Raw genomic sequence first — 27,720 nt, 5'->3', positions numbered from 1 at the left:
AGTCACACAGAATGTCACAGGTGGGTTTTAAATGTCCCCAGAGAGAGAGATTCCATAACCTCCCTGGGCAGCCTCTTCCAGTCCTCTGCCACTCAGAGTAAAGAAGCTCCTCCTCATGTTGAGGTGGAATTTCTTGTGGTTTAGTTTATGTCCATTACTCCTTGGTCCTGTCACTGGGCACCACCTAGAAGTCTGGTACCATCCTCCTGGCACCAGCTTTTGAGATATTTGTATGCATTAATGCGACACCTTTCTCTGTTTTCTCCTCTCTGGACTGAACAGGTCCCACTCCCTCAAGTTTCTTCTCAAAAGAGAGATGATCCAGACGCCAAATCATCTTTGTGGCCTCCACTGGATCCTCTCCAGTAGCTCTTTGTCTTTCTTGAACTGTGGAGACCAGAACTGAACACAATACTACAGACGTGGCCTCACTAGGGCCACGCAGAAGGGGAGGATCACATCCCTGGATCTGCTGACCACACTCGTCCCGATGCACCCCAGGATACCACTGGCCCTAACACCACATTGTTCAATCAGTCTCATCTCAATACCTAAGACTCAAGTTACCACAGGGAGAAAATACTGAAACAAATACACAAGTCTGGCCTCAAGATTAAACTGTGAATTTTTTTCTACAACATTGTGATGATGTTAAATGGAAAGTCTGCAATGTAAATTCAAGAAGTAGGTGACAGTGAAAGTACCTGTGTGAGATGAGAATCAATTCAGAACCTTCAGTGTTATTATGTAGTAGTCATAAGCCTTATATACGAAACAAATGCATATGCAAGATAGTAAATGAAGTGGCAAACATTTTTAAATAACATCTTTAATTAAAGTTTTTGCAAAGGCAAAATATTAAACTTAAAATAGGTCTTAGTACATCAAAATACTAAGTTCTCTAATCGTATTCCAAGCATGGCCTTTGAAACATAATATCCTGTATATCACAGAGGAGCAACCTTGATCTGCAATTGTACAGAATGAATTTTACAAACATAATAAATATATTTACCCCCTTACACATAACAGTATATGTACAACAGCAGTTGACAATAGTAGCTCAGAACAGCAAAAAAGGATAGTCCCCCTCTCCATAATCTACTGGTACCCTATGCACTCTGGAACATGTCTCATTGGATGACTGTACATACAGCTAACCCAGGGTAGTTCTTCCTGTTTAAAAAAGCTCCTTTTGTTCCACAACGTCTAATCCACCAAATAATAATTAAAAAACACACTGCATGAACTGCCTGAAAAAAAGTAGACAACATGGAAACCAATGTACTGGTTTTTACATATTTCCCAACCAATCACAGCAATGGGAAAAACGAGACTTTAAATGCCAGACACCAATACAGAACAATATGCAAGTTTCTTCATCTTGTATAGTCACTGACCTCAAAGTCTGAGAACTCTAATCTCAGTCAGGGGGGTGTGGGTGGGGTGGGATGGCACACAGTAAATTCCACAATGCTGTGTAAGGCAGCCCAGTATCAATCCAGTGTGTGTTACCGTAAAACCATTGTTCACTTCCTGGACATCTTATTGCATTCTATTAGGAAGCTTTTGCATTGGGGGAAATTTTGAGGGGCTTTATTGTTTTTAAAGGAGCTTTTACAAATTGAAGAGATTGAATCAATACGAACTTCAGTTAACAAGGTCTCTAACTCCTTCACTGAAATTAAGAAACTTTACTCTGGTAGTGTTATGTGGTGACATAATTACTGCTAACTGTCAAGTGGTGGAATTATTTTCACAGACTCAATGAAGTTTACTTTAACACTCCTAATTGTGCAGCAGAGAGATAAGAAAACATTTATAAAAAATCTGTTACATGACACAACATGTTTTTTGCTCTCTTCTAGAAAATGTGCTTCAGAATCACATATCGTTCTTGGAAATAAATTCGGACCACAATTATCACTTTAAACAGTGTTTTGGAAACTTAATGATGTTCAAATGCAACTTGTGAGTACAATGCAGGAAACAAGGAGTATGAGGCCTCAAAGAAATCTTGTCACTATCCAGCAACTGAGGGGGAATAAAAACATATTTTATTTAAATAGTCCAATATAAAGTTCCTTATGTGACTAAATTCTCTATTATCTTCTTAAAAGAAAACATATTTCAATTTGTCTTCCACTTAGATGTTTTTAAATAATTGCACACACTAAAACCCAACAGAACTAGAGCAAAAAAGTTGCTTTTCTGATTGAAGCACTGCAGGAAATTTACTCTCTCAAGAATCAAAAAAAGTATTGTCATACTGGCAAAACAGGTATTTTGCAAACTGAAAAGGCACAAGACTCAATTTTGCCCAGTTGCTCTACAAGTTTCCACCAGTCATCATGGTTATAATTATGAAATTATCTTTCCCCATTTTTTTCTATCATAAAAAGGTGCTCCATTATCTGTGCAAATTTTAACATAAGCCCTCTTGAAACCATTAATTGTTTCCATTAATACTGAACTATTTAAATTGAAAAAACCCCAACAACAACAACAAAAAAAGCTATTTCTAAAAGGGGGAAAAATTCATTTAATAACTACGAACATGAGAATCCCTTGCCCTCCAAAAGGAATGGTCTCTTTTGAACCTAATGAAATGGTCTGTTCAGTTATATTGTTAAAACCATGATTAAAAATTCAAGTACAATAATAAAATTAAGCAAACTACATTCTTACAGCAAGCTGCTACAATAAAATGAAATTAAACATGCTTTTTGATTTAAAAAAAGGAACACTTGATGTAGCAATAAGAGCACAGATTGGTATGTGCATGGTCTGACTGGCTTTCCCAAAACTTCACAGATATTTGTATTTGAAGACAAAACTTATCTGAAAAGCATACCATACAATTAGCTTGCAAGAGACTGTGCAAGTTCAGAAAGCTTCTAACATCCTTCAGAACAGACTAAGCTTAATTACCTTTAAAGTTCAGCTACCCCTTAAAAATAAATAGAAAGGCGATGCAGTTTCTAGCATATGTATGTGGGTGAAAAATATAATTAAAACGTACGAAAACAAAGTGTTGTACAATTGATCTGGGTTCCAGTAGTACAAAAAGGAATCTATAACTAAAAGGATATTTTTTCCTTTGATTGGTTTGGCTGTGCAGCATTATGGGAATTTTTCTGAAGTCCGCTACTTAAGACTTACTGGTAACAGACATGGAAAAGGTGAGGGAAGGAATTCATTGGTATATTATTGATTTCCTTGAAGTTGTACATAGAAGTGTCAACGGTGGTAAAAAAAAATAAAATATCTGCTTTGTTCAGAAGAAAGCAAACACTGATCAGTTTGAGATACCTTGAAGCCTCAAGCTAAAAATGCACTCTAAATGATGATTCCACTAATAAAGAATTAATTAGAAGAATCATCGATTAACTTGTCATAAAGCTTATGAACGTAGATGACTTTCTAACAACCACATGGCTCTAGACATAGCCTACAGGCAGTTTTAGTCTGTATCAATAAGAACACAGGTGTACAAAATCACAGCAAAAGAACCTCTTTACAATTTGTTGTGATTTTTCTATGTACTATTGAGACTACAAATGCACTTGGAGGCAAATAAATAAGAGTGAATAAAAGTTATATACTGCTAAAATATGCTTGTGATTTTGTTAAATGATTCAGAAGTTTCATTCTCAAGCAAAAACCAGAATTCATGTCTGCTTCTCAAAGTCTTCCCTAATTTACTGAAAATTATCTTTGCTATGTTCTTTCCAAGCACCCAATGAAACACAAAATTGTTTTTGAAATGGTGAGTTTCTGAAGTATAATGCCCATTCCCTCTCCTTTTTCAAAAGTAACTGCATTTGCAAAAGCAGGGTTTGCAAGAATGACCTATGCACAAAGACGAGTTGTTCACCTTCTGAGGAGAGGAAGGGAAGGAGGGGAGGAACAACTTCATTGCTTTTCACAAATTTAAAAACAACCAAACAAAACGAAACCAAAACAACCAAACAAACAATAATAAAAAACGCAAGTGAAAAAGTGACTACACAAGGTTTAGTGCATCCGACCGCTTGATTTTCTGTTACCAAGACAGTCTAAAGATACTCTAACAAAATTTGTGTTCTCAAAGCTGTGCAGCTCTCTTCATGAAATTACATGCCATCTGGAAACTTTAGAGAGATTAACTGCAGCAGGTAACTTTTGGCTATGCTTTTTAGTAAAGCAGATCCTTGATTAAGAGTTGCAGCCAGGAAGTTAGAATTTTTATACAATTTTCTATATCAAAAATTTAGTCATTCCTGTGGTCTGTTGAATTATTTGTGGATGTGTGGACCACACACATAGTAAGCAGATAAAGGAATGCATCTATTATTACCTACACTTGATTCAAAAGGTTTCCAAACCCTTTCTAAGAAAAAAATAATTTAAAAAAAGAATCAATGGAAACTGTGTTATTTGTTTCAGTTCAGTGATGCTGAACCACCATGAAACAGCAAGAATATAATCAACAAGTTAAGTAATCTTTCATCAGGGAGGACCTACAGGTGCCTAGAAATTGAAAAATGAAGCCCTAAAAATCTATCGCATGAAATTAAAACAATTTTGAAATATAAGTGATCATTTTACCATTTTGTAACTGCTAGGAACAACAGCCTGTTTATGGGGAACTGCATTGAAAACAACAAATAGATATAATAATTAATGAGCATATCAGAATTAAAAATATTTTCCTTATACAAGTTATTTAAAATTTAACACCTTAAGTCTTACCCTTCTGTACAAAGCTTGCACGCAGTTTAAGTAACATTCTGACCATCCTCACTACCAAAAGGAAGTGTTCAAAGCAAAGATTTGTACACACAATAAGCATTTTCAGATTAATAATCTATTAAAGGGAATAGTTCCTTCAATCAGTGGAAGAAGTATTTTAAAATCTGAAATCAAGGGGGAGGGGGACAAAGCCTTACATGCTAAATACCAGTTGTAGGTACCTGTATGTAGAATTGATAATTAAGGTATTCCTAACACACAAAACCAGCTCCCAGACAATGCTATAGCTGCTACAGTCCATGGCTTGCTCATCTGAAGTAGTGTCTTTGTTGCCACATTTTACCTTTGTTCCAATACTTTTGTTTATTTCTGATGTGTAGACACACATTTTGATTGGAGTATACATCCAAGTCTCAGCCTTTCCTGCTTTTGATTTTTTTCCTTTTACAGGGAGTTCTTTTGTTTTGTTTTGTCTTTTAAAACTTCACCATTCTGCATCCCCAATGGCTTTGGAAAATACATAATCTCTTCCATTAAGATTCATGATGCCATCTTTGAGATGAAATTTCCATTTGTTTTTACTTCTGTGAATCTAAAAACAGATGGAAAAAGTTGAACTATTACTCTGCATCAGAAATGGGTAATAATGTATAATTATAAGGGCGGGAAAAGATGGAATAGCTATTATACATACATTACTAAGTTACTATAAATATGTTGAAAATCAATTGTGCACTTAGGTATGAAAAACAAAACCTAATTATGCATATATCAGTGTTTTCTGTTTTTGTTTTTTTTAATCAGTGGCAGCAACTGTCACAAAACCATGCAAGCACAGAGACACTTCAAAATCCAAAGCATAAAGCACATTTTTACAGGTTGCTGGAAAAGAAGAATAAAGATATATCCACCTCTGATGCTTTAATTTGATTATCTTTGATTACAACAGCCATCAAACTCTACTTGAAAACTAGAAATCCTTATTTCAACCACTGTAACAAAAAGACTGATGTTTTAAAACAGCCCTGAAAGGCTAAAACACTAAGTTTCATTATTTGTACCTCTTATCTAACTTCTATTCTGCATGAAAACTAGTTTAGGTTATGTATATATAGATAGCAGGCCTACTTAAACATTCCACTTCTAATCTGAAGCGTTTGACTCTGGATTTCTGAAAGTTAAGTTTTGGTTAAAAGGCAAGTGGATCATTTATAAGGTTTTTAGTCTGAAAATCTCTATGGTACAAAACACACAAGCGAGGTGAGGGTCTCTTCCCCCACGTAACAAGGGATAGGCCAAGAGAAAATGGCCTCAAGTTGTTTCAGGGGAGGTTTAGATTGGATATTAGGAAAAACTCCACAAAAACCATTGTCAAACATTGGAACATGGAACATTGCCCCAGGAAATGGTTAAGTCACTATTCCTGGAGGGATTTAAAAGACATGCAAATATGGCACTTAGGGACATGCTTCAGTGGTGGACTTGGAAGCGCTGGGTTAACAGTTGGACTTTATGACCTTAGAGGTCTTTTCCAACCTAAGCAATTCTATGATTCTATACATAGTAGTGTTATATTGTAAAATTACTCTTTAACAGCGAGTCTGTTCCATGATTTACATTCCAATTCTCATTGTAAAGAATCAATGAGAAAAGTAGTATCTCCAGTATTGGGAATGAGGCCTGAAGCTTCAGCTTTAAGCTATAGTCTTTCCAGTTAAAATATTGGCCCCTTTAAGGCTTTGTTTAAAACAAGTTTGTAAGATTAAGCTGGGAGACAACTTCAACTACTTGCAACAGCCCAAGAAATACTAGGACAGAAAAAAACCCAAAAATACCCCATTCCAATGTTTACCAACCCCTCCTGTGAAGAAATTCCTCCTGATGTCCAACCTATAGGTTTAATTTAAAACTAAAGGAAGTTGAACAAAATTCAGTCTAAAGTTCAAGGAGTAAACACTTTTGGGGAAAAAAAAATTTAAAAACCCCAACAAAACAAAAAAACCATCACATACTGTAAGAGTAGAGCAGACAAATACTTGTCATCTACCAAAAACGTCATCAGAAAGAGCAAAAGATCACCAGTACAATTAAGTAGCAGTACAAGATACTCAAAGAACTTTAACAAAGCTGAAATGCTGTCCAAAAGAGGAAAGATTACAATAAACTTTCACAGATAAAAAAAAAATGCAAATAAGCCTGTCTAGAAAATGTTAAAATTTTACAAAAGGTATAAAACCAGAAAATCCTTCTGCAATTTTCATTAAGCATAAGAAGTCTCCCCATCTACTCTTAGTGTTGTAGGAACAGTAAAGTAGTACCAGCACAGATATGATCGTATCACTCAATTAATTATTAGTAATACTGCTTGGTCTGTTTTCACTTTAAGCTAAAAAAGGTAAAAAAAAAAGTCAGTGGCAAAAGTCAGCAAATAAATGAACAAGGAAAGGTCTGGCTTATATATGCTATTTGCTCTACCAAATGGCATTCAACAAAAAACCCTCACCAGAAGCAGTTTAGATGCCATGAGGTAAGAAGGAAGATCCTCAGATGGATAAGTAACTGAATAAAAATGGGAAAACAAGGGTAAGAACGTTGTTTTTACAGTGAAATGAGATCATTTCAGCAAAAGTTTGTGTTGGCTGGAGTCTGCAGTTTAAGAACTCACTAAGCATCTGGAAAATGACAAAACGTCATTGATGATACAGAAGAACAGTCACTGAAGAGTTGCAGAACAATGTTACTGTCCTTACTGGTGTAATAAAACAGTGGTGGCATTCAATGTACATGAAGGCAGTAACAAGGGAAAAAAATTATTTCAATTTACATGGACAATAAAAATGATGGGTTTGAGTTAACAATTAAGTCAGGTACGAGATCCCAATGTTCTAAGACTTTTCCATGAGAATATCAGCTCTGTGTTCAGCGGGGCCAAAAGCATACATGAATTATTGCAGAACATTGCGACACCACCTGATAAATGGAAGGTTCACCTGTGTTATTAACAGCTCTGATCATCCCTCAACCTTATCTACCCTTACCAAATAAGATACAGAAAAATAAAACACATCTGGAGAATGAAAGTAAGAACAATTAAATGTGTGGACACGTGTACAAATAACAAAGCGAAGTGTAGCTCTAATTTCAAAGAGATGACTGAGAAGGGTCACGATGGTCTGCAATACCGTAAAGGACACCAAGAAAACAAAAAGGCAACACTGTTTAGAACTAAGAGGTATTATATGAAACTAACAGGTTTGAAAACTACGGGATTCTCCACACATCACACAATGCATGTATGAAATTTCTTGTCATAAGAAAGTTTTCAAGGATTCAAACATAATCAAAATAATTTCTGACAAATAAAGGAAAAAAGTTCTCTGCTGGTCATTGATAAGAAGCCACTATCTCTTCCTCAAGAGACAGTTTACAGAAGGATGGTAAAATGCTCTCTACATGAGCATTGCTACCTCTCTGCTCTTATCTCGTAGTTCCAGAGGCATCCACTGTCAGCTGATTCAGGATGCTGGGCAGGAGGGATCTCTGCTCAGATCTGAGCTGATCCTGTGTAGTTTAGAGACAAACAAATCAATGATTGCTTGATAAGAGATGAAGTCCTTTCAGAGCACGTGGCACTGGAGATTAATGATGGACACTACCCCCTACTGAGTTCCCATTCTTTTAAGAGGGTGAGGATTTCAGATTAGTTCCTGTTGCTCAGCTTCAGCAGCTGCCAACAAGCTTTCCTGACTGCTATTCTCAGATCCCTCACTATCCTTACAAATTGCCTCAAACCAAACAGTTTTGGATTACAGTCTGGAGGAGACAGATGGCTGGGATGTAGATACTGATACCACTTTTCTCTGTCTTCAATTCTCAGTTGGATCTGATGGCAAGACTATCTGGGCATAACTGAAGATTTTCTAACACAGTCATTCTTTAAAACATAGGAGTTTTTATTCAACAAGCTTACGGCTTTTTTTCTGCTTTAAAAAGGATCCTTATTTATCATAGTCCCATTAATCTAGCATAGGAAAAGAAAGAAAATCCACACTGAATAATCTTTCTGCATACTACCTCAGTCAAAAGGTGTCTGATATCCTCTAGACACACTTCAAAAAATTCCAGGCACAGATGAATCCTTGTATGTTCCATGGAAAACATGTAAGGATTTACTAATTCCAGAGGAGGCAAGACAGTTCAGCAGAATTCAAAGCAAAACAAGCACAAACATTCTGTATTGCCATTTTGTATAGCACAATGCATAACACAGAAAGAACATTCTCCTCTGGTAACTACTCTATCATCCAGAAGAGGCATTTTTGGTGATCAAGGAACAGTTTTCCAGAAGTCTAAACCCTAATGCTACTTTTTCTATTCGTAGCCACAACAAATGTACAAAGTTATAACAGTTCATCTCTCCTGAGCCCAGAGGCCTTTCCTTTTCATTAAAGGGCACAAAAAGACATGATGAAGAAAAATAAAATGAAGCCAAATTTTTCTTAGCTTTACTCATTCCCAAGTTTAGTACAAACATGCCACATAAACTTGTTTTAAAAACAGTAATGCTTTCCAATCATATTATAATCTTTACAGATCTACCTGTACTTAACAGTCACAAAGATACTACTTAAATTATTACTTGATAGGAAGAACAGAGAAAGTAGAACTCTTGGATTCTGTTTTGTAAAGATTACCTTATCGTACTGGCACACAACAACATTTTCTGTATCAAACAGTTCTTGTCCATCCTCATCACTCACATCATCTTCACTGTTCAGAGGTTCCTGAAACAAGCACATGCAAAAAGTTAGGATGTTTAGTAAGAGTTCCTACTTTGATTACAGAGCTATTAGATGATTACTTACATGAGGCTACAGTCAAGTCTATGAACTACAGGACCTAATATGCATCTGAGGTTGGGAATATTAGGCTTTCCAGTAGAGTGTTGAGGTACATACATTTCCTTCCTACCCTTATTCCTAAAAAGATTACCAGTTTTAGTCTGAGACTCCAGTGTCCAGGCCAGATTCTGAGCACTGCAGCCTTCTGTCACAATAATTCTTGCTCCTGATGTTTGCAAAATTTCTTCACAAAAGTATGCAGATTTTTATTTTCCTAAAGTATCTAAGCAGCGGAAAGGTGATGTTAGTCACATCACTTCCTACGTGCCCTTAAAAATAAAAACTCCATGGCTTATTCACATTTGTGTACCACAAGTGAAAACAGACTTCAACATACACAGGAAATTTTTACAAGGGGGGGAATGCTTTAATATGATCTTGCATAGACACACACAAAAATAACTTCTCCACACCTTCTAGAATGTATTTTCATGTCCTTAAATTTTATTTTTTTCTTTCTGCTAACACACTGTTCCTGCAGAAATTTAGCAAGATTTTTTCATCCCATGTCAATAACAAACACTTCAAAAGCTAAAATAACCTCTACTAAATGCAGAGCAATAAGTCTGCTGCACAATCCTCATCTTCCCCACCTACTCCCAAGTACATAAGCTAAACAGAGGAGATGCTAGTGAGAGAAAGTGTACTAGAGGTCCTAATTCCTTTCAAAGTAATGCTATGCTTAACTGACTTCAAAAGCTTTAAGTAACCAGTCCACACAAAGTAGCTGCTGCTGAGTAAAGGAAGCAAAAATAACAGATCTCTGGCATGCTGATAATGAAGTCTTGGCATATAAAAAAAATTTCCTCAAGAATGCTAGCATTAAGTGTTAAAGAACACCTATTATTTAAGCATGATGACCTATAAGGCAACTGTTAAAACATTCAAACTGACATCAAGGTTGATCAATACAATGGAAAAGTGATGTGAACCCAACAGTGTTAAGACGCCACTGTAAATATACTACAGAAAACCTGATTTAATTCCTCGATAAATTTACAAGTTTGACCTGAGTATCCCGCATGGGTTACTGTGAAATACTGCTCATATTGGTATTTTAAATGGAATCTAAAAATAATTGGAAAAGTTGTAGAAAACTCTGGAAGAAATCTGACAGTTCAAAATGCATTTTAGAGACAGATTTAGGAAGTGCCAAGCTTCCTGCCAGAGATTAAATATCAGTACTTTTAACTTACTAGTACCTGTCTGCCCCCTACCCCTTTAAGATTTCTTATTCTTATGGAACTTTTTGGTGCAACACACTTTTTAAGAACCACTGGCTAAAGTCCATAACCAAGCAAATTCAAAGTCTAAATTAAGGATATATTAAGAATGCAAAAATTAATTCTTTTTCCTATCTACTGATTTTATTAAATCAAGGTCAGTTGTGTTTTTAGTAGGTGCTTTATAATCAAATTTGAGTTGTCAAGCTTGTTCTAGTGTAACAGAATGCAATGGAATAGCTAGTGAGATGCAGGTCAGACCATATTTGTTGGTCCCCTCAGTGAACTAAATATATGCTCTCTTTTTTGTCAATCTTCTTAACACCCTGCTTTTATATGTACTCAGTCTCAAGTGGAGTTGACTATTTCTGTTTGCTCACGCAGGTTTCATACTTCCATGACTGGTCTCTCCATGAAATGAAAAAATATTACTGATAAAGTTTTTAAAATGGCCTCCATGACGGCTCACAGTCACCCTGCCTTCCTCAGTTGCATTTCAAGGTGTTTTACTAATACACACCACTTCCACAACTTCAACATAGGAAATAATGAACCTTAAGTACAAGGATAAAAGTTATATTCTCAAAAGTATTGAAATATAGTATTATTTGAAACATTTTTCTTTAAAATATTGACAAAAAAATTTAAATGAAACAACTGTGTTCCAGTCTTCTGAAATAAGTTTACCTCTTCAACTTGGCCATCTTCACCTCCATCTTTTTCTTTGTCTTCCTCTTCATCATCATCGTAGTCTTCTTCCTCATCTTCTTCTTCTTCAGATGATGTGTCCCCTGCTCCATCAACTTGGAGAACAAGTGGTGCTTGTGGTTGTGCCTGTTGTTGCTGTGGTTGCTGCTGACCAGCTGCAGGTATCTGTGCTTGAGCTGGTGTAGGAGCAGCCACTGTTGTAGGTATGACTTGTGTTTTATTTCCTGTAAACAGGATCTGCTGAGGCTGAATAATCACTCCTGTCTGCTGGGAAATCCCTCCAGGGAGAGGAGCCAAAACCTGATGAAATATCATTGCAAGTACTGTGGCTGCTAACATGACAGACGACCACATCACTTACTCAAACAATCAAGGCATATCAATTTGACTGGCACTAATTAGAAAAAAGTTACAAATATTCCACCTATATCAGATACATAGTTTAAATTATAATCACATACCTTTCTTCACTAGTAGGTATTTGTTTCCTACATTTTGCATTGCTAAATTTGAGAAAACCTACTGTCTATCCATTGTAAAACACTAGCGCTACTACCAGAGATGCCCAAGCACAGCAGAGGAACGTCTTTATTCAGGTGAAAGTTCATTTTAAAAAACATTCTTTATAAAAAAAATATAACTTTGAATTCTCTACAAATTGGTATTCATGTTGAAACTGCAGAACTGTGACACTATGCTAAATTCAATGCTTTTACAGTCTGGACACACAGTTGTCCTTGTAACTGAACAAAAATCCTTGTAAAACACACTGTATTCACTACTAAAATAACCAAGGGGCATGAAGGTGCAAATTTAGGTATTTTCTTCTGTGTGTTATGGGACTTGAAATAATTTTAACCAATAATCACATTTTTACATATAGTATGTACACTAGGATTATGCACACAATATAATTATTGTCATCAGAAGATGACCAAGAGAAATTTTAAACTGCAGCCAGTCAGTATATGGTAAGAATAAAAGTGACATTGAAAACAACATTTCAAAATGAGTCAGGTAAAAACAAACAACCAAACACAAAGAAACTCCACAACACACTTTTATTTTCTTTTAGATATACCATTTCTGACTGTGCTCTATTTCAATTTGCTCATAAAAATGCAAGCCTTTTTAGTAATTACTACTATGGTTTTTATCTTTCAACTGTACCTATTTGAAAATTTTCCTTTACCTGCTGAATAACAGGTGCTTGTACTCCCCCAGGCTGCATTTGTGGTATGACCTGCTGCTGTAGAACAACTGGTTGCTGTGGTTGAATTATATACTGAGCTCCATTTGCAGTTCTAACTACTTGGAGGATCTGACCTGTAGTAAAATATCAAATTAATCAAATGTACAAGTTCACTTTTTAAATGATCTTAAGTCTAGAAGCTTGTTTCCTGGAAGAATACCAATGACAAAGGAGAGAAACATTAAAATGCTTTGCTTTCATCAGTGAAAAGATACTATGCTATAGTAACTGTGCCAGAAACAAAGAATAGGGTTGTTTACCATGTAAATCTGATCGTGAGGTATGCAATCCAAAAATGCATTTACTTTTGCAAGTCACAGCCTAATCCTTTAACACAGCATTTTAAAGTTCCCACCTGTATACATACCTGATGTTTCAAAAGACACATTTTACAGTGAGAAAGACAAATCAAACAAAAATAGGAATACACAGGTATTCACAATGCAAAAATTCTCTATCCACTGCTAACACCAAGATATTTCCAGGGTCCTGTAAGATGATGTCCTTTCCTCAGAATTTTTTCCTTCCAATTATATTTCAAAAAATTACTCTGTGCATAACTTTCTTTGCAGTATTAATGTGCAGTTGCTTTTTGGGAAAAAAAAAAAAATAAATCTATCCTTACACTTCTTGTCCACTTCTCCTTTCTGTTCCCATAATACCTATACTTGATTTCCTTTCATTATCCTTTAGCTTTATTACCCTTCATCACTTCACAAAATACATCCCAGACATACACACCTTTGAAAATAGCCTGCAATTCTGAAAAGCAAGAACTAAGATACATTCCAACATTAGTTTTTCATATTTCTAACGAGAAAGGTGGAATAAGAAAGGAAATTAAATTACATAATCTTGAACATTATACATTTCCCTCAGAGACAGATTTCCTGTTCTCCCTCCAGAGCAAAATGTCAAACCCCATTTACTGAAACAGTTAAGTATATCTGAAAGATGAGACTACTACTACTGTAAGGGTGGATTCCTCGATTCTACTTTTTAACAGTAAATAACAAAGTAAATCCCAGATTTTCTCCCTCCCAAGCACCCTCTAAACTATTGTTTGTTCTCAATCTTACCTGAATTTGTAAGTATCTGCTGAACTGGAGTAACACCAGCAGGAAGAGCCAACGTAGCTGCAGTAGCTGCAGCACTCTGAAATAGCAGAAAAGTTTTTTAACCACAAACATTATTGCCAATCTCACAACTTACTGCCTGTACCTTTTTATTGCTGTTTACAATCTTTGCCTGCCAGTTTCTGGTATACATTATACTAATTATAAAATTGTTAATAGGAGGAAGGTTGAAAAAAAATCACTAAGCATCACACCCTAGCCCTAACTCCATGTGGTTTCTTGGTTTATCTGCGAGTTCAGCAGATTTTTTTTTTTATTCTCCTCTGCTTTCTCTGCTAATCTACTAATACAGTACAACACTGCGTGGCTCATGTGGCAATTTTAGTTACACTTTTTCAGTGCAGCCAAGGATATGGGTCTAAAAATCTGAAGAAACGTAAGATACTGAAGCAATGATTACGTTTGCCTGTTGCATTTTCACAGGGAGTAGTAATCAGGTTTGCACTTTTCTTCATTCTGTAAGTGATTTGCATTTCAAGTCCACATAACATAGTTCTTTTGAGTGAATACACACATACTGTGTATTGGCTGTTCACAGAATGACTAATTTTTCTCTCAAGACAGTTGGTTCAAAGAGAAAGTGAAAGACTTTCAATGGGTAATGATTTGAACCTGCAAGGATACTGAATTCCAACGCAATTATGGGAGCTCCAAACACAACAACCTGCTTTAAGTCCTTAACTCGCAGAGGGCAATGGACTTCTCCAGAGGCCTCTCCAGTTCAAGGGTCTAACTTCAGCTGCCTGTGGAAAAGCCTTCCTTTATAAGAGAACCATGGCTGATTACGCTTTGCTACTGAAAGGATTTAAACTTTATTACTGGGCAGAGTGCATACTTCCTGTTTATAAGAAACAGGATATTCCCACACTGGCTGGTCAATATAATAGTTACAACTGCCAAAATTAGAGATCACCAAGCAAAACTGAAGTGTGCTTCTATGGACCCTCCATCCCAGACAAAGACAGATAAATAAACTCTCATTATACTCTGCCTTCCAAGATATTCACAGTCTGTCAGATCCACTGTTTTATATCAACTTAAGTGTTCCTAATAAACACAAATAATATTTCAAAATTTATTGTGACCATTTGCTGAACAAGAGTCCCCTGTGGTCTACAATTCATCCACATTTTGACAGCAGCAGAGTTTAAAAAGCTTGGTATACTTATTTTTGCAATACCCCTCAACAACATATAATTGAGACAGGAAAAAAAGTATTCTACTGTTGGACTTGAAAAGTTACAAATCCCATTGTAATGGTTGTAAAACAGAAAAGAAAAACACGAATGTTTATGTGCTCTCAACCTCTGGATACATCAGGCTATTCAAATAACAAAGTTCAGGTTCTTTTCTGTAGCAAGATCAGCTGATAACGAAGAAGTGAATGCTAAGCAAGCCATTGCACTTGAAAACTTATTGCATCATGAAATTTTGTTTCATGGGCTTCCAGTACAGAACTGGTAAGAATGGAATTAATTCTAGTCTTAATACACATATTTAACTTATATTAGCTGTTCTTCTTATGGCTTGCAAACAATTTATTTTTCTTTTAATTAAGCCAGGGAATTTAAAGCAAGAGAAGATAATTAAAATTAACCTCTAGAGATATAAACTGCAAGAAAAGGATAAATGACCAGACTCAGTTTTATATAATGTCACAAAATTAGTGAATCAAATTAATGTGACCAGCAAAGATCTATGTGAAATGCTAAATCATATCTCACTTGAGATAAACTTAAGTTTCAGAGTAGTCAATGGTTTTTCCTGCACCTAGCACATACAGTATGCTTGCACCAGTTAGTGGTGGTGTGTTGTTATAAGAGCATATCATCATGCATACCAACAGTACTCCAATTTCTGATTTAAAAAAAAAAGTTTCGGTTAAAGCAGAGGATCAAGGTAAGTCCTAGATTTGTTATCAGAACTGATATCATGGACTACTACTGATCCCAGACTGTAAGTGCAGCCACAAAACTCAAAGATGGCAGATAGCTTATGGCAGTGTGTCTTAAATTACTTTTAAGCATCTGATGACCAATAACAGTTTATTATTTACTCAAAAAAACTTACAAAATGACAGTGTATGCCTGTATAAACTTCTGCTTCTCTTACCATGCCTGATGCATTCATGTGTGGTATCAGCTTGGAATCTGGCACAATAACCTGCTGCTGAGGTGCTGGAAACAAAAAACAGCATTTAATGAAAAATACACAGTCTGCCCAAAATAACAGCCAAGCCAGAGTAACTTAGAAAGAACATCACCCAAACATCCATCACAAAAACAACTACTAAGCAATCTCTGATCTTATTTTTACTCTCAAGACAATATACAACAGCAGGTCTGAGAAGTGATATGACTACTTTGCCTTTACAGATCTTATTTCAAGGGCTTCAGTTACCTACTCTGAATCTAAGTAAAGCAAGATTTAAAATGTATTTCTGAAATTAAAGGTATTAGTGAAATGTTGATAAACTTGATGATGTCCAATATCACAGTTCTTCAAAAACATCAACTGAAAATAGTTAACTCTTAAAACAGACTTAAGCAAGGACTGTTGTAAGATGAAGAGTAACAGGATGCTGCATCTAGCTTGAGTTACAAGCAGTTAGCATAGCTGTTAGCTCATGATTTTCACTGCCTTCGTGTAGCAGAAGCAGATGAAATGCAATCAACTACCTGTCCCACACAACAAAGCAGTTTTGGTGTGCTAAGGGAAGCAGACAGCTAAACTATACAAACAATCTGTTGATCATCCAGAAAAACAAGTGCCTAAGCCTATGGAACAAGCAAGTTGCCACTGCTATTAGCTGTGACAGTAAAGTAAAAAATAGGAGAGTAATTTGAATCAATTAATCATTGAGAAGCTATTCTCCACACAAACCCCTAACAAAGGACACTTAAGAATACTAGGGGTAACAGAGTTTCTGGAAAAGATTCTGGGGTGGAAAGCCCTGCAACCCTGCACCAAGATCTGAGGGAACCCCTCCAAGTTTCAGGGAACCCAAGGAGGGCAAAAGAGCTTAACGAAATCTCATAAACCTGTGCCAGGACCACACAAAAGACAGCAGGAATCACCATGTTGATCACCCTGATCTCTCCCTGTGACTGCACCAGGTCATGAGAGGAACTACCATTTCCACCATGGAACAGGGAAGTCAAGTAATTCATAAAACTGCATGTCTGTGATTAAAGTGCTCTGATATCCTAATTTCATTTAGCCTCCACACTGTCACTTGGTCATAAGCCACAACTCTTGCCAACAATAAATTGGTTTTAAGTGTGTTACTATAGGTAGGATCTTACTGTACCTTAAGAAAAACCCCAAGAGCACGGGGCCCTCCTGGTCAGTGGAGGGAACCTAGGTTGGCAAAGTCGCGGCTCCTCCGCGAAGGGGCCACCAGAGGGAGTGGTGAGCAGCTGCCTCAGGCTCTGTCACTGTCCTCTCTCGGCAGAGACTCACAGAGCCCTTGGAACCGCAGGTTTAGAGGTCTTAATCTCAAAATTCATTTTATCCCAACATTAAAAACTGATTCATGTGTAGCCAAAACACAAAGTACTATAAGAAGAAAACAAGCTATCAAAGCTATCAACCCCCGTTTCCCCCAAAAAACCAAAAAAGTGCCCAAAACCAACCACAAAAAAACCCCACACCACGGTAAAAAAATGCCACAATAACCGGTTCTAGTCACATTAGTTGTATTCTGTGTTGAATATATGGTGGTTGGGTTTTGGCTGGTTTTTGGAGGGGCAGGGTGGGAAATCAACTCATATATATATATATATATACATATATACACACATACTCAGACTATTATACAAGCATTTTTCATGTCCTAGTATTGCGTTATGCTTGACAATGTTTTTTTTTTAAATACTTTGCTCCTAATTACTTTTTTACCTCATGACTAAACTGCCAACTGCACAAGTATATTGGCTTGAACTTAGAGTTGATAATGGAATTTTGAAAGTCATGCGTTCTCAAAATATGTTATGTTGTAGGAGACCAAGAAAATTCAGTTTTTCCAAAATCTTCTAAAGAATATTACTTAAAACAAATACCAAAATACTTTTTACCAAGACAGCTTCCTTGACCCATTAAATAGAGCCAAGTAGAAAGACTAAAAGGTTTCCATCCTGTCCTAGATTTAGAATATGTTAAGGAGTTGGACTAACTTCAAAGTCTTGCCAGAGAGTTTAGAGATTAAGTCTGACCTTGCTGAGATGCTGGAATAAGGACCTGTTGTGGCTGAGATTGCTGCTGCACAGTTTGCTGTGGCTGAGGTTGTGTGTGATGGTGGTGGTGATGATGCTGCTGTTGCTGCTGCTGCTGTTGCTGCTGTTGCACCTGCAATAAAAGCTGCTGCTCTTCTGAATGGAAGCCATCTACAGCCTTGGACTGCATCAGCTTGTTCTCCCACAGCTGGTTTGGAAAAGGAAAGAGAACTATCTGTGTACAATTTTTACTCAATGGGATTTGTAACAACATAATGACAGTAATCCAAAATTGATTTTGTTTTCACTGTTTATTTTGTGCAGTCTACTTAGTTCAAAAAGCCTTTAGGCAAATATAGACCGGAGAGATAACTCCATAGAGGTAATGTTTTAAGAAAAGGAGTTAAATATCCCCTGTCAGTCCAAGTTCAAGCTTTTATATTCTTTATTTTTTCCATGTGTAGAAGATTCATAACAACTCTAATAGAAGCATGAATAGAGATAAACTGGTAACTTTAAATAAGCCTTCAAGTTTTCCACTTCCCTACATTCTTTCTTTCTTACCTCTATAATCACAAAAATAATTCCTTTATTACAGCTTTCCTCAAGACATTTCTTCTTGGAACTCCTCAATAAAAGCTGCTTAAAAACTACTGCCTTGTAACACATTTCAACAGAAACTACCAGCATACCTAAGATACTGCCTCTCTACAAGCATTTACACAGTTTCTACCACAGTATCAAATTCAGCTTCTCCAGCCCTACGGTTCTTTATGTCAGCTGATGTGTCTCCAAAGGACAGTCACAGATGCAAAAAAGCACTTCTTGCAAAAAGACAGCAATGCAAGTATTTCTAATACATGAGAGTCAAAAAGACTACAGGTACCTAGGACTCATGACTTCCAAGTCTGCTTAAGGCTCCCTTCCCCTTCAATACTTCATTTTCCTTCTTGTCTCTTTCCTCAATCTTTTCTGACATCATTTGCTGAACACAGCTGTGTCACAGAAACCAAAGTGCTTTTTTTATAGCGCTCACTGCACTTCCACCAAGAGAGGTCATGGTCTCGTGGAAAAAAAGTCTTTACCTGTTTCTGTCTAGTCAAATTCAAAATTTGTTTCCTTTTCCATCCATTTTTTAATACTTCAAAAATACTGTGAGTGTGGGACACTACACTCTCTGAAGAAGTTGAGACAAACAGGACCTACTTTCCCAGTTTGCTTTTGCTTTATTTCTTTGGGTTGGTTGGTTTTGTTTTGGCTTTCCCCATCTTTTCTCTCCCCTTCCCCTTTGAATGGCTTCTTTCACTCAGAAAGAATTTGAAGAAAGCCATAGAAGACCCATTAGCTCAGATTTAACATCTTGCCTTTATTTTGGACTCTTGAAAACAGCTCAACCTCACTCTGTGTAAAAATTCTGAATCCAAGAGCTTGACAAAAGTGTGATGAATACAATGGGATTTATTATGTACCACCTGCCAAAAGACAAGATTACTGCAAACCACAAACCATACATGCAAAAATCTGACAACGCATCCAACAATGCAACTCTTCTTCTTCAGAAAGACAAAAACATCAAGCAGAGCAGACTTTTTTTTCCCTGCAGAGAAACATTAGAGCTGTCTGTCTCTAAAACAAACATCTTCCCCTTTTTTAAAGATACAATGTTTTGGGGACCAAAATAACACTGAATTCAGATGCCTGCTGTTTTCAGATTAGGGAAAGTAAACAAGGTGAGCAAACCTCTCTATACAGCAGTGTAATTCAAATGATAAGGGACTACAGATATGCATATTAATACAATGCTTAATTAACTAAAAACTAGTATTTCTACTGTGTACAACAGTAACCAGATCTGGAAACTAACTGCTGTATTAATGTATTAAAAAGAACTTTAAAGTTGCAACTTACAGTTTTGAGTTCCATAAGAACCTGTTCATCCACTCCTTCATCCAGAAAAACTTCTCTGACATCATTGATGACATCTTCAATAACAGACCTGTACAATTTAGGCTTTAAAAAAACCAATAACTAGTCAGCACTCTTTTGAAAGAAATTTATTACTTTAAAATAAGATTTCCTCACATAAAAAAAATTCTGAAAACTGCATTACAGAATACACTGCATCTTTCCAAGTGACTAAAATATCCAAAGAGGTATAAATAAGCAAGAACAGCTCAAACAAGGTGAAAATGGAAGGGACTACTCATGACCTCTTGTGATATAACTACAGCACAAGTGTTATCAAGCCATGAGGAATATAACTCAAAACAGAGAAGATTGTTTTCCATTCAGTCAATTTGTTTTCTGCTTGCAAATGTAGATACTGAATACGCAAAAATACTTGCATGTGTGCAAAATATATCAAAGAACATTAAGAGTTCAAAAACATATTAGACAAATACAGACAAAAAACTTGTTAGTGCTTGCTAGTTTAACAGTTACCAAATATGGCTCAGAATGATCTTGAGCTGAAAACCACTGAAGGTCCAAAAAACTGGAAGCATTCACGTGCATATCCTGTTCTTCCTTACACATCTGTTTACAAAAACTCTTGTAGACAGGATATTAGGCCAGACAGACTTCTGTTTTCAATCAGTAGTTATGTTTTTATATTACAAGGTTTTCATGGGAAGGCACTACAAATACGTTATTATTCTATTACACTGATTTCATGCCTAAACTATCAAAGATAAAGTGAATTATCAGTTCACTGTAAGTTGCCAAAAGAAGTTCTGGAGCCTCCTCCATTCCTGGATATACTCAAAAGCCATCTGGACATTGTTCTGGGCAACTGGCTCCAGGAGGCCCTGCTTGTGCAGGGAGGTTGCAAGAAGGTCTCCAAAGGTCCCTTCCAACTTCAGCCATTTTGTGAATTTTAAAATGAAGGTACCATTTAAAACAGAGAATGTAAACACTTAAACTTATCAACTAAAGCTCAAAATTTAATTCATAGAACCATACAAAATTGTATTGTGCATGTGCTGTACCTTTTAAACAGTACAGCTACATGTCTCTTCCTGTGTAAGAACCTCAACAGGATTTTGGCTGGGTTTAAATATCTGTGCTACGTAATTGCAAGGTAGCACTTTGAGCTCTAAATTAGGGTTGACCAATCTGTAGCCTGTGAACCATATATATGTCACTGACAAAGGCTGCTCCTTGGGCTGGGCATACACCAATTTTAAAATGATCTGAAAGTAGCTACGACTTTCTCCTCATCCCTCACTTCCTCAACCCCATTCCCTAACTTCCTTAATGATGCTTCCTTAAATCCCTAATGATGCCACACACATCAGATACATTGTATACATGCAAAACAATCATCCTGTACTGGTGCAGTGGGTTTGGCACCCCAAGAAAGCTGTGCCTCCGATGCACACACAGGAAACCTGCATCAAGCAGTTAGTGCAGAGGTGCTGGAACTACACAAATTTACTGCATGCACTTGAAACATTTATTTAATGCATGTATAGTTGCTTAATGCATTCCAGAAGTGTTGAATTTGTTGCAGACATGCCCAAGATTATACTGCACACATTACGGAGATGCTATGCCTAAGTTACAGAAAAATGCAAGGAGAATAGCAGAACATGATTTACTAGTCCACAAAAAAGTTGAGTGGCCAATAAGCACAAAAAAGAAGTTGAATCTCTTTGCTTTAAAATGGATGAAAGAAACCAAAAACAAAATTAAAAAACTTTAAATAAATGCATTGAGATTACAAGGGGATAAAAAACCCTATTTGAAACCTGGAACTAAGCAGTCTGATGGCTGCTTAGTGCATTATGTCCTTACTGTTTAAAACAAACTCTTCATAGGGGCACGTTCAAGTGATTTTTCTTACAAACCATCATCCCAAAAAAACACCATAGAAAAAGAAAGAAATTCAACAAAACTCAACATACCACTCTATGCTACTGATCACTTTGAAGCTTTAAAACATGCTGCTGCAAATCAAGTAACTGAAATGCTAGAATTCATCCTTCTGTTACTTGTCACTCAAAAAAAAAATATAAATTCAGGCTTCAAATAACAGTGTAAGTTTGCCATCCTTTACAATTACTTTTCTACATTTACAGCACCTATGTCCAAAACTTAACTGCTCCAAAAGAGACAAAACATGCCATACTGTATGCTTACTTATCCAGGCTTCAAATACTGCATTAAATGTGCTTACAGACATTGAAACAGACTTCCAAAGCCAGACCACTCTTGAGTACTAGTATTTCAAATCTGTGTAGTGAGTAACTTAGAAATACCAAGCACCATTAACAGGATTATTTTTCCACTTAGATTTAATTCATAACAGATGCAAAAAGACGTTCTACTTAATAACATTAAGTCCTATTATTTCTATAATTAAACAAATTGCATAAAGCTTATGAGATTCAACTAGCACAGAAATACTACTTAACCTATTCCATATATTGCTCCTTATTATATTAAAAGCATCTGTTCCTTAATGCCAAAACCACACTCTGCAAATAAACATGCTTAACCTCAGGCACATGAGTTACTTAAGTCAAGAGAAATACCTGTATGCCTGAAATTACAATAAAAATTCCTGCAGGATGCAGACCACATTTTTTCCTTTAATCCCTCTCTCTTTAAATCACCTATTAGGTCCACTTTTCTAACAAAACAGATTTTACGCAAACAGGCCCTAATAATTTCCACCAGTAGATATTCTCCACAGTCAGGCATTTTTGTAAGGTTTATTCACAAACCTCCTGAGTCTGTAAAGCCTCATAAGAAAGATATCAACATTCAGATACAACAAATTGACTCTACAGCCCAACAGTCTGCTTGGGAATTTCTTTTATTCCCTGTGTAATAAGAGGAAAAACAAATTCAAGCAGATAGGAGTTTCTAGTGTTCAGTGTTAGCTTAGCAAGACAGCAGAGAGGCAGGTTAAGAGCACAGGTGTTCACTCTGCCATTGCTGACACAGCATCCTTCTCCACTACTTCCAGCAGCCAAAGCAAGCAGGTAAACAAAACGCGACAGTCCTGCAGGGTGCAGTGAGTCAAGAGCCATGCATGTTAACAAGCCCGCGAGCAGTTTGTACATGCACGTACTTCTCTGCATTAGCCACAGTGCACTGGATCTAAACATGGTTCACAAGTTTTAGATGCTGCTCTGATCACATGATACACTCATGGCTACATGATTAGAAGGAAAGGAAGGGAGAAGAAAGTATCTGCACACTTATAATGGAACAGTGTCTGATTTTATCTTCACACATTCACATAACACCCAGAAAAATCCTGTCTGGTTAAAAACATTCTCTTTTGTACACTCCAACTGAGCATCCAGCCCAGGTGGATGCAACATCTTCCACAGCAGGAGCAGTAATGCCGTAAGAGACACTCACAGTGGAATTTTGAAGAGTATCACAGAATGCTCTTTTCCTACCTCAATAGGCATACCCAGTAAAATTACAAAACAGCCTTAAGCTCCAGTCTTTAAAAGGAAGCACACTGTATTGTTTTAGATATACACTAAGTGTTGGCTTTAAGCATTATTTATATGATACTCAAGCTGTTTATATAAGCCATCTAAGACTCTGGAGTTGGATGACAAAATTATTTTCATACACTGCTTACTCAAAAATAAACATGGTAATACAATTACTGAATAAGTCTAAAGATGGGATAGCAGGTGAGCTTTCCAATAAATTCCCACATTCAGTCAGAGAAAGCAGTGAGAACAAATGGAGACTTTAAAGATTGCTATTAAAATAATCATGTTTTCATCTGGTTTATATTAAAGTGCCTCCCTCATAAAAAGTACATTGCTGTAAACTTCAAGCTCTTTTAAGAGCAAAATACTCAAATCACTCTTCAATAAACACTATTCCAAACACTTACTACAGATAAAAGACAACAATTAAAATTCCTGATTTATTAGATACAACCACAAACACATAGAAGAGATTTGAAATCTAGTATTTCCCCCTCTGGGAACATAAGGAAATGATTATATTTCACTTTCCTTGTGCATCTTGTAAAGAAAACCCTGAGTATGGTGAGACTGCTACACATGCACACACACTCCAAACTGAGGAGCAAGCTATTTTAAGAAACACCACATGCCTTTGGGGGCTTACACTTCCTACATTCCTTCCATTTCAAGGGTACAAAAACTGAAATTCTTTGTAATTATTATCACAACACTTGGGATTTCAGCAGTTTGGGTTTCCAATCATGTTATGGAGAGATATGCCACAGCATGCCTTGTGCATTTGACAGCAGTTTGCTCCCAGTTGCTTCTGTAGTTCTCTCTGAAACACTGCTAATCTTTCTCCCAGCCATGCAGTTACTGCTGTAAGCTGGCCATATGCAGCTAGAAGAGCACACTGTAAAGGTAACTTGCCACAATTACATCAAAGATGTGCACAGAAAGAAGTAACATGTACATACCCACAATGCAAGCACTACAATCTGAGCTTTCTTTTACGTTGCCGTGGACTTTTACAAAAAAATTTCTTTTGCCACCCTCAAAATCTGATACCGCATATAACTGTTTACATTTCTACTTGTCCTTTATTAGGGAGAACACATTTCTAGCAATTCAAATTTGACTGGATGCTTACGCAATGCTACTGACATATTAGGCTCCAGCTTCCTAAAGCCACCTGGCTGCAGCATTTCAAAATGTTCCCATTCATCTTTGGCAACCCTTGGGTAAGCAGTGTGATCTTTGCTACTGAACGAGACCTGAATTTGACAAAGCTGACCAAGCACCATTGCAAGGTTTTAGTACTTAACTGAAAATTAGCCTAAAGTACACCTAATTGAAGCAGGCTCATTTTAAGCTTGGCTTTTGCTAATCCAAACACAATGTTCAAACACTGACACCTTTCAAGAGAACTTTACAGAACTTAGGACGGTACAGAAATACAGCCAAGAGAAAGCAAGTCTTAGTAAATTGTTGAGTGAAAGACATTTACAAGTACTCTGGAGATTATGCAACACATATATTTTTTGCTGTTGAGTACTAACTTGATCAAGAAAGAAGCAAACCCTCTAATTTACTACACAGAAATAGATTGCTTTCTTGCAATAAAAAAATGAAGCCAGAAGCTTATAAACAGGACAAATAACAGATTCAGATCACACACATTCAGTATGCATCTTACACATCATCTGTGTAACAGCTGACTACTTTCCTAAAATTTTCTGATACAAAAGCTGACAAAATATCAAAGCAAAGATGTTTCTTTGCAGTTGCATGACCCTAACTCACAGGCAAGTCTATAAAATTTCAGCTTTGGAAAAGAAAATTAGGATGCTTTGCATTTTCTTTTGTATAATATTCTGCAGTATATCAAATATTGTAATGAAACAAAGTGTTAGTGAAAATTTTAAAACCTCTTCTAAAACCTCTACTCTGCCTGGACTGTAATAAAATATTAGTACATCTTAGTCACCAGAAACACACATAAATCATTGAGTAACAGGAGCCCATGATCCATACACAAAACTAATATTAACATCACTTTTAGGATGACAGCTGTAGTCAGACCTTGGCAAAGTGCCATAAAGTAAGTACTACATCTCTCCTGGATATACTGGGTAAAAACCGTTTAAACACTACTTTCCCCAAGCAGCAGAAAAGCTACTTCGAAAACCTTACAGGAGCACAAGAACGTGTGCAAGCTTCGTGCTACTGACAAAAAAAATAATCACAAAAATAAAAAAAAAACACTAAAACTCAAAAACGAACAAAGAAGAAAATGAAAAAAAAAAAAGGTAAACATATTCAAATGCAGGAGGGTATGAAAACTGTCTTTGTACAATGGTAAAACCAAAGGAAAGCCCATTTACACCGGCTGGGATACACCCCCGCCCGCGCCGGAGCCGGCAGAAAGCACCACCGCCCCGCAGGCCGGTAACGACGGGCTCGAGCGGCGCGGAGGGAAAAGAAAGCGGTGGAAAAGGCCGTTTGGGATCCGAGGGACAAGCCGCCCGTCTCACAGCCTCCGCCGCGGACGCATGCACCTCCCAGCCCGCGCTCCGCGGCTCGCTCCCTATTTAAAGGCTGATGTGGTGTTTAAATGGAGAGGCGGTGACGTGGGGCTGGAAAGCACCTTCCCATCCTAGCAGAGTCTATATTAGAGAGCGGCAATAGCTCTATATAAACAGGGCAGCCACAGGGAGGAGGAACACAAGGAGCAGGGAGGCAGAAAGGCAGGGGGAAGCCATGATGGATCTGAGAGCCACAAACAAGGGGGCCGAGCCCGCCGCCGGGACGCCGGGTTTGTCTCCTCCAGCGCTTCGGGGCGGGGGTCGCGGCCGGGGGCGCGCCGGGGAGCGGAGCGGCGGCCGGGGGGGCTCGGTGGCAGCGCAGGGCTGTGGGACTGCTTGTTGCAAACCTCTGTGAGTACAAGTGCAGCAGCGAGCCACCCGCCAAGGTGCAGAAAGCACGAGAAGGGAACGGGGGGGGGGACAGGTCTGGGGCTTTTTTTTTTTTTCTCTTTTTAAAATAAATACTGCCTCGCTCGCCAAAGGGGAGTTGAGGGCTTTTCGCCCGGCTTAGCCGATCCGGCCGGGCTGGGATAAGTGCTTTTCAACCATCGTCTCCTTCGTACAAAGCAACATAAAATGGCTCCAGCGGAGCCCGGGCGGGCTTCCCCGCCACCGACACCACAAAACCGAAACCTGGCTCGGGCGCCCCTTCCCCTCGCCTTGGGGCGGGCGGCAGCGCCCGCGCTCCTCCGGCTCTCGTCCCTTCGCCGGGCGGCTCCCGCCGGCGGCGCCCCCCGCCCGCCGGCCCTTCCCTTCCTTCCCTTCCCCTGCCCGCCGGACCCCCGGCCTCCCCGCGGGGCCGTCCCCGGGCCTCCGCCCCGCGCCCCCGCTCCCACCGCCCCGCTCCCGCCGCCGGGCACCACAAGTTGGCTCCGCCGCGGGGGCGAGGCTGCCCCGCGCCCCCCGCCGCCCCTGCCCGCCGGGGGCCGGGACCGCCCGAGGCGGGCGGCGGGAGGGGAAGGGAGCGCAGGGGAGGGGGGCGGCGGGCCCCGCAGGCCCCCTCCGCCCGCGCTGCCCCCGGGGCCCCCCTCGCCCCCCGACCCGGTCCTTACCACGGGGTTTGTGTTAGTCGAGCTCGCCATGTCCCGAGCCCCCCGGGACGCCCCCAACCGCGGGGGGGGAGTCACCCCTAAAACAATAAACCTGCCCGGCTGCGTCCCCCCAACGCCCGCGCGTCCCGCCCCGGCTGAGGGGCGGCCCCGCGGCCTGTGCCGGGCTCGCTCGCGGCCCCGGGGCTGCAGCCGCCGCGCTGCCGCCTCGCCCCTTTATATAGCGCGAGCCGAGCGCTGCGCGAACGGCCGGCGAGCGGGGGAGCGCGCGGGGGGGTGGGGGGCGCGAGGCACCGCGAGAGCTGCCGCGAGACCGCGCCGGGCCCGGCGGCGTCACGTGGGACGCCCGCCCCCGCCGCCATGACACCTACCGAGGCGGAAGTGCCCGCACGGGACTCGCACCGGCCGGGCCCTACCGAGGCGGAAGTGTCTCCCCGGAGCACCGCCCCCCGTGACGTAACGGGGTGCGCGGCG

The 27,720-nt window shown here is 38.7% G+C and overlaps 1 protein-coding gene across 1 annotated transcript; it reads right to left on the bottom strand.

Moving 5' to 3' along the window:
* Positions 1–811: 811 nt before the first annotated feature.
* Positions 812–27,516, bottom strand: GTF2A1 (general transcription factor IIA subunit 1). Its single transcript, XM_027638051.1, has 9 exons — positions 27,250–27,516; positions 20,077–20,178; positions 18,169–18,376; positions 16,067–16,131; positions 13,898–13,973; positions 12,759–12,892; positions 11,546–11,866; positions 9,429–9,518; positions 812–5,326 (listed from the first exon to the last, which is right to left on the bottom strand). Exons 1-9 carry the CDS (start codon positions 27,277–27,279, stop codon positions 5,219–5,221), a joined length of 1,134 nt encoding a protein of 377 aa, XP_027493852.1. The 5' UTR covers positions 27,280–27,516; the 3' UTR covers positions 812–5,218.
* Positions 27,517–27,720: the final 204 nt, after the last annotated feature.

This window comes from Corapipo altera, unplaced genomic scaffold, assembly GCF_003945725.1.
Source record: "Corapipo altera isolate COAL_440 unplaced genomic scaffold, ASM394572v1 23, whole genome shotgun sequence".
In the NCBI taxonomy this organism is placed as follows: Eukaryota; Metazoa; Chordata; class Aves; order Passeriformes; family Pipridae; genus Corapipo; species Corapipo altera.
Note: the sequence above shows the minus strand (reverse complement) of the source record. Positions and strands in the feature narration are given on the sequence as shown.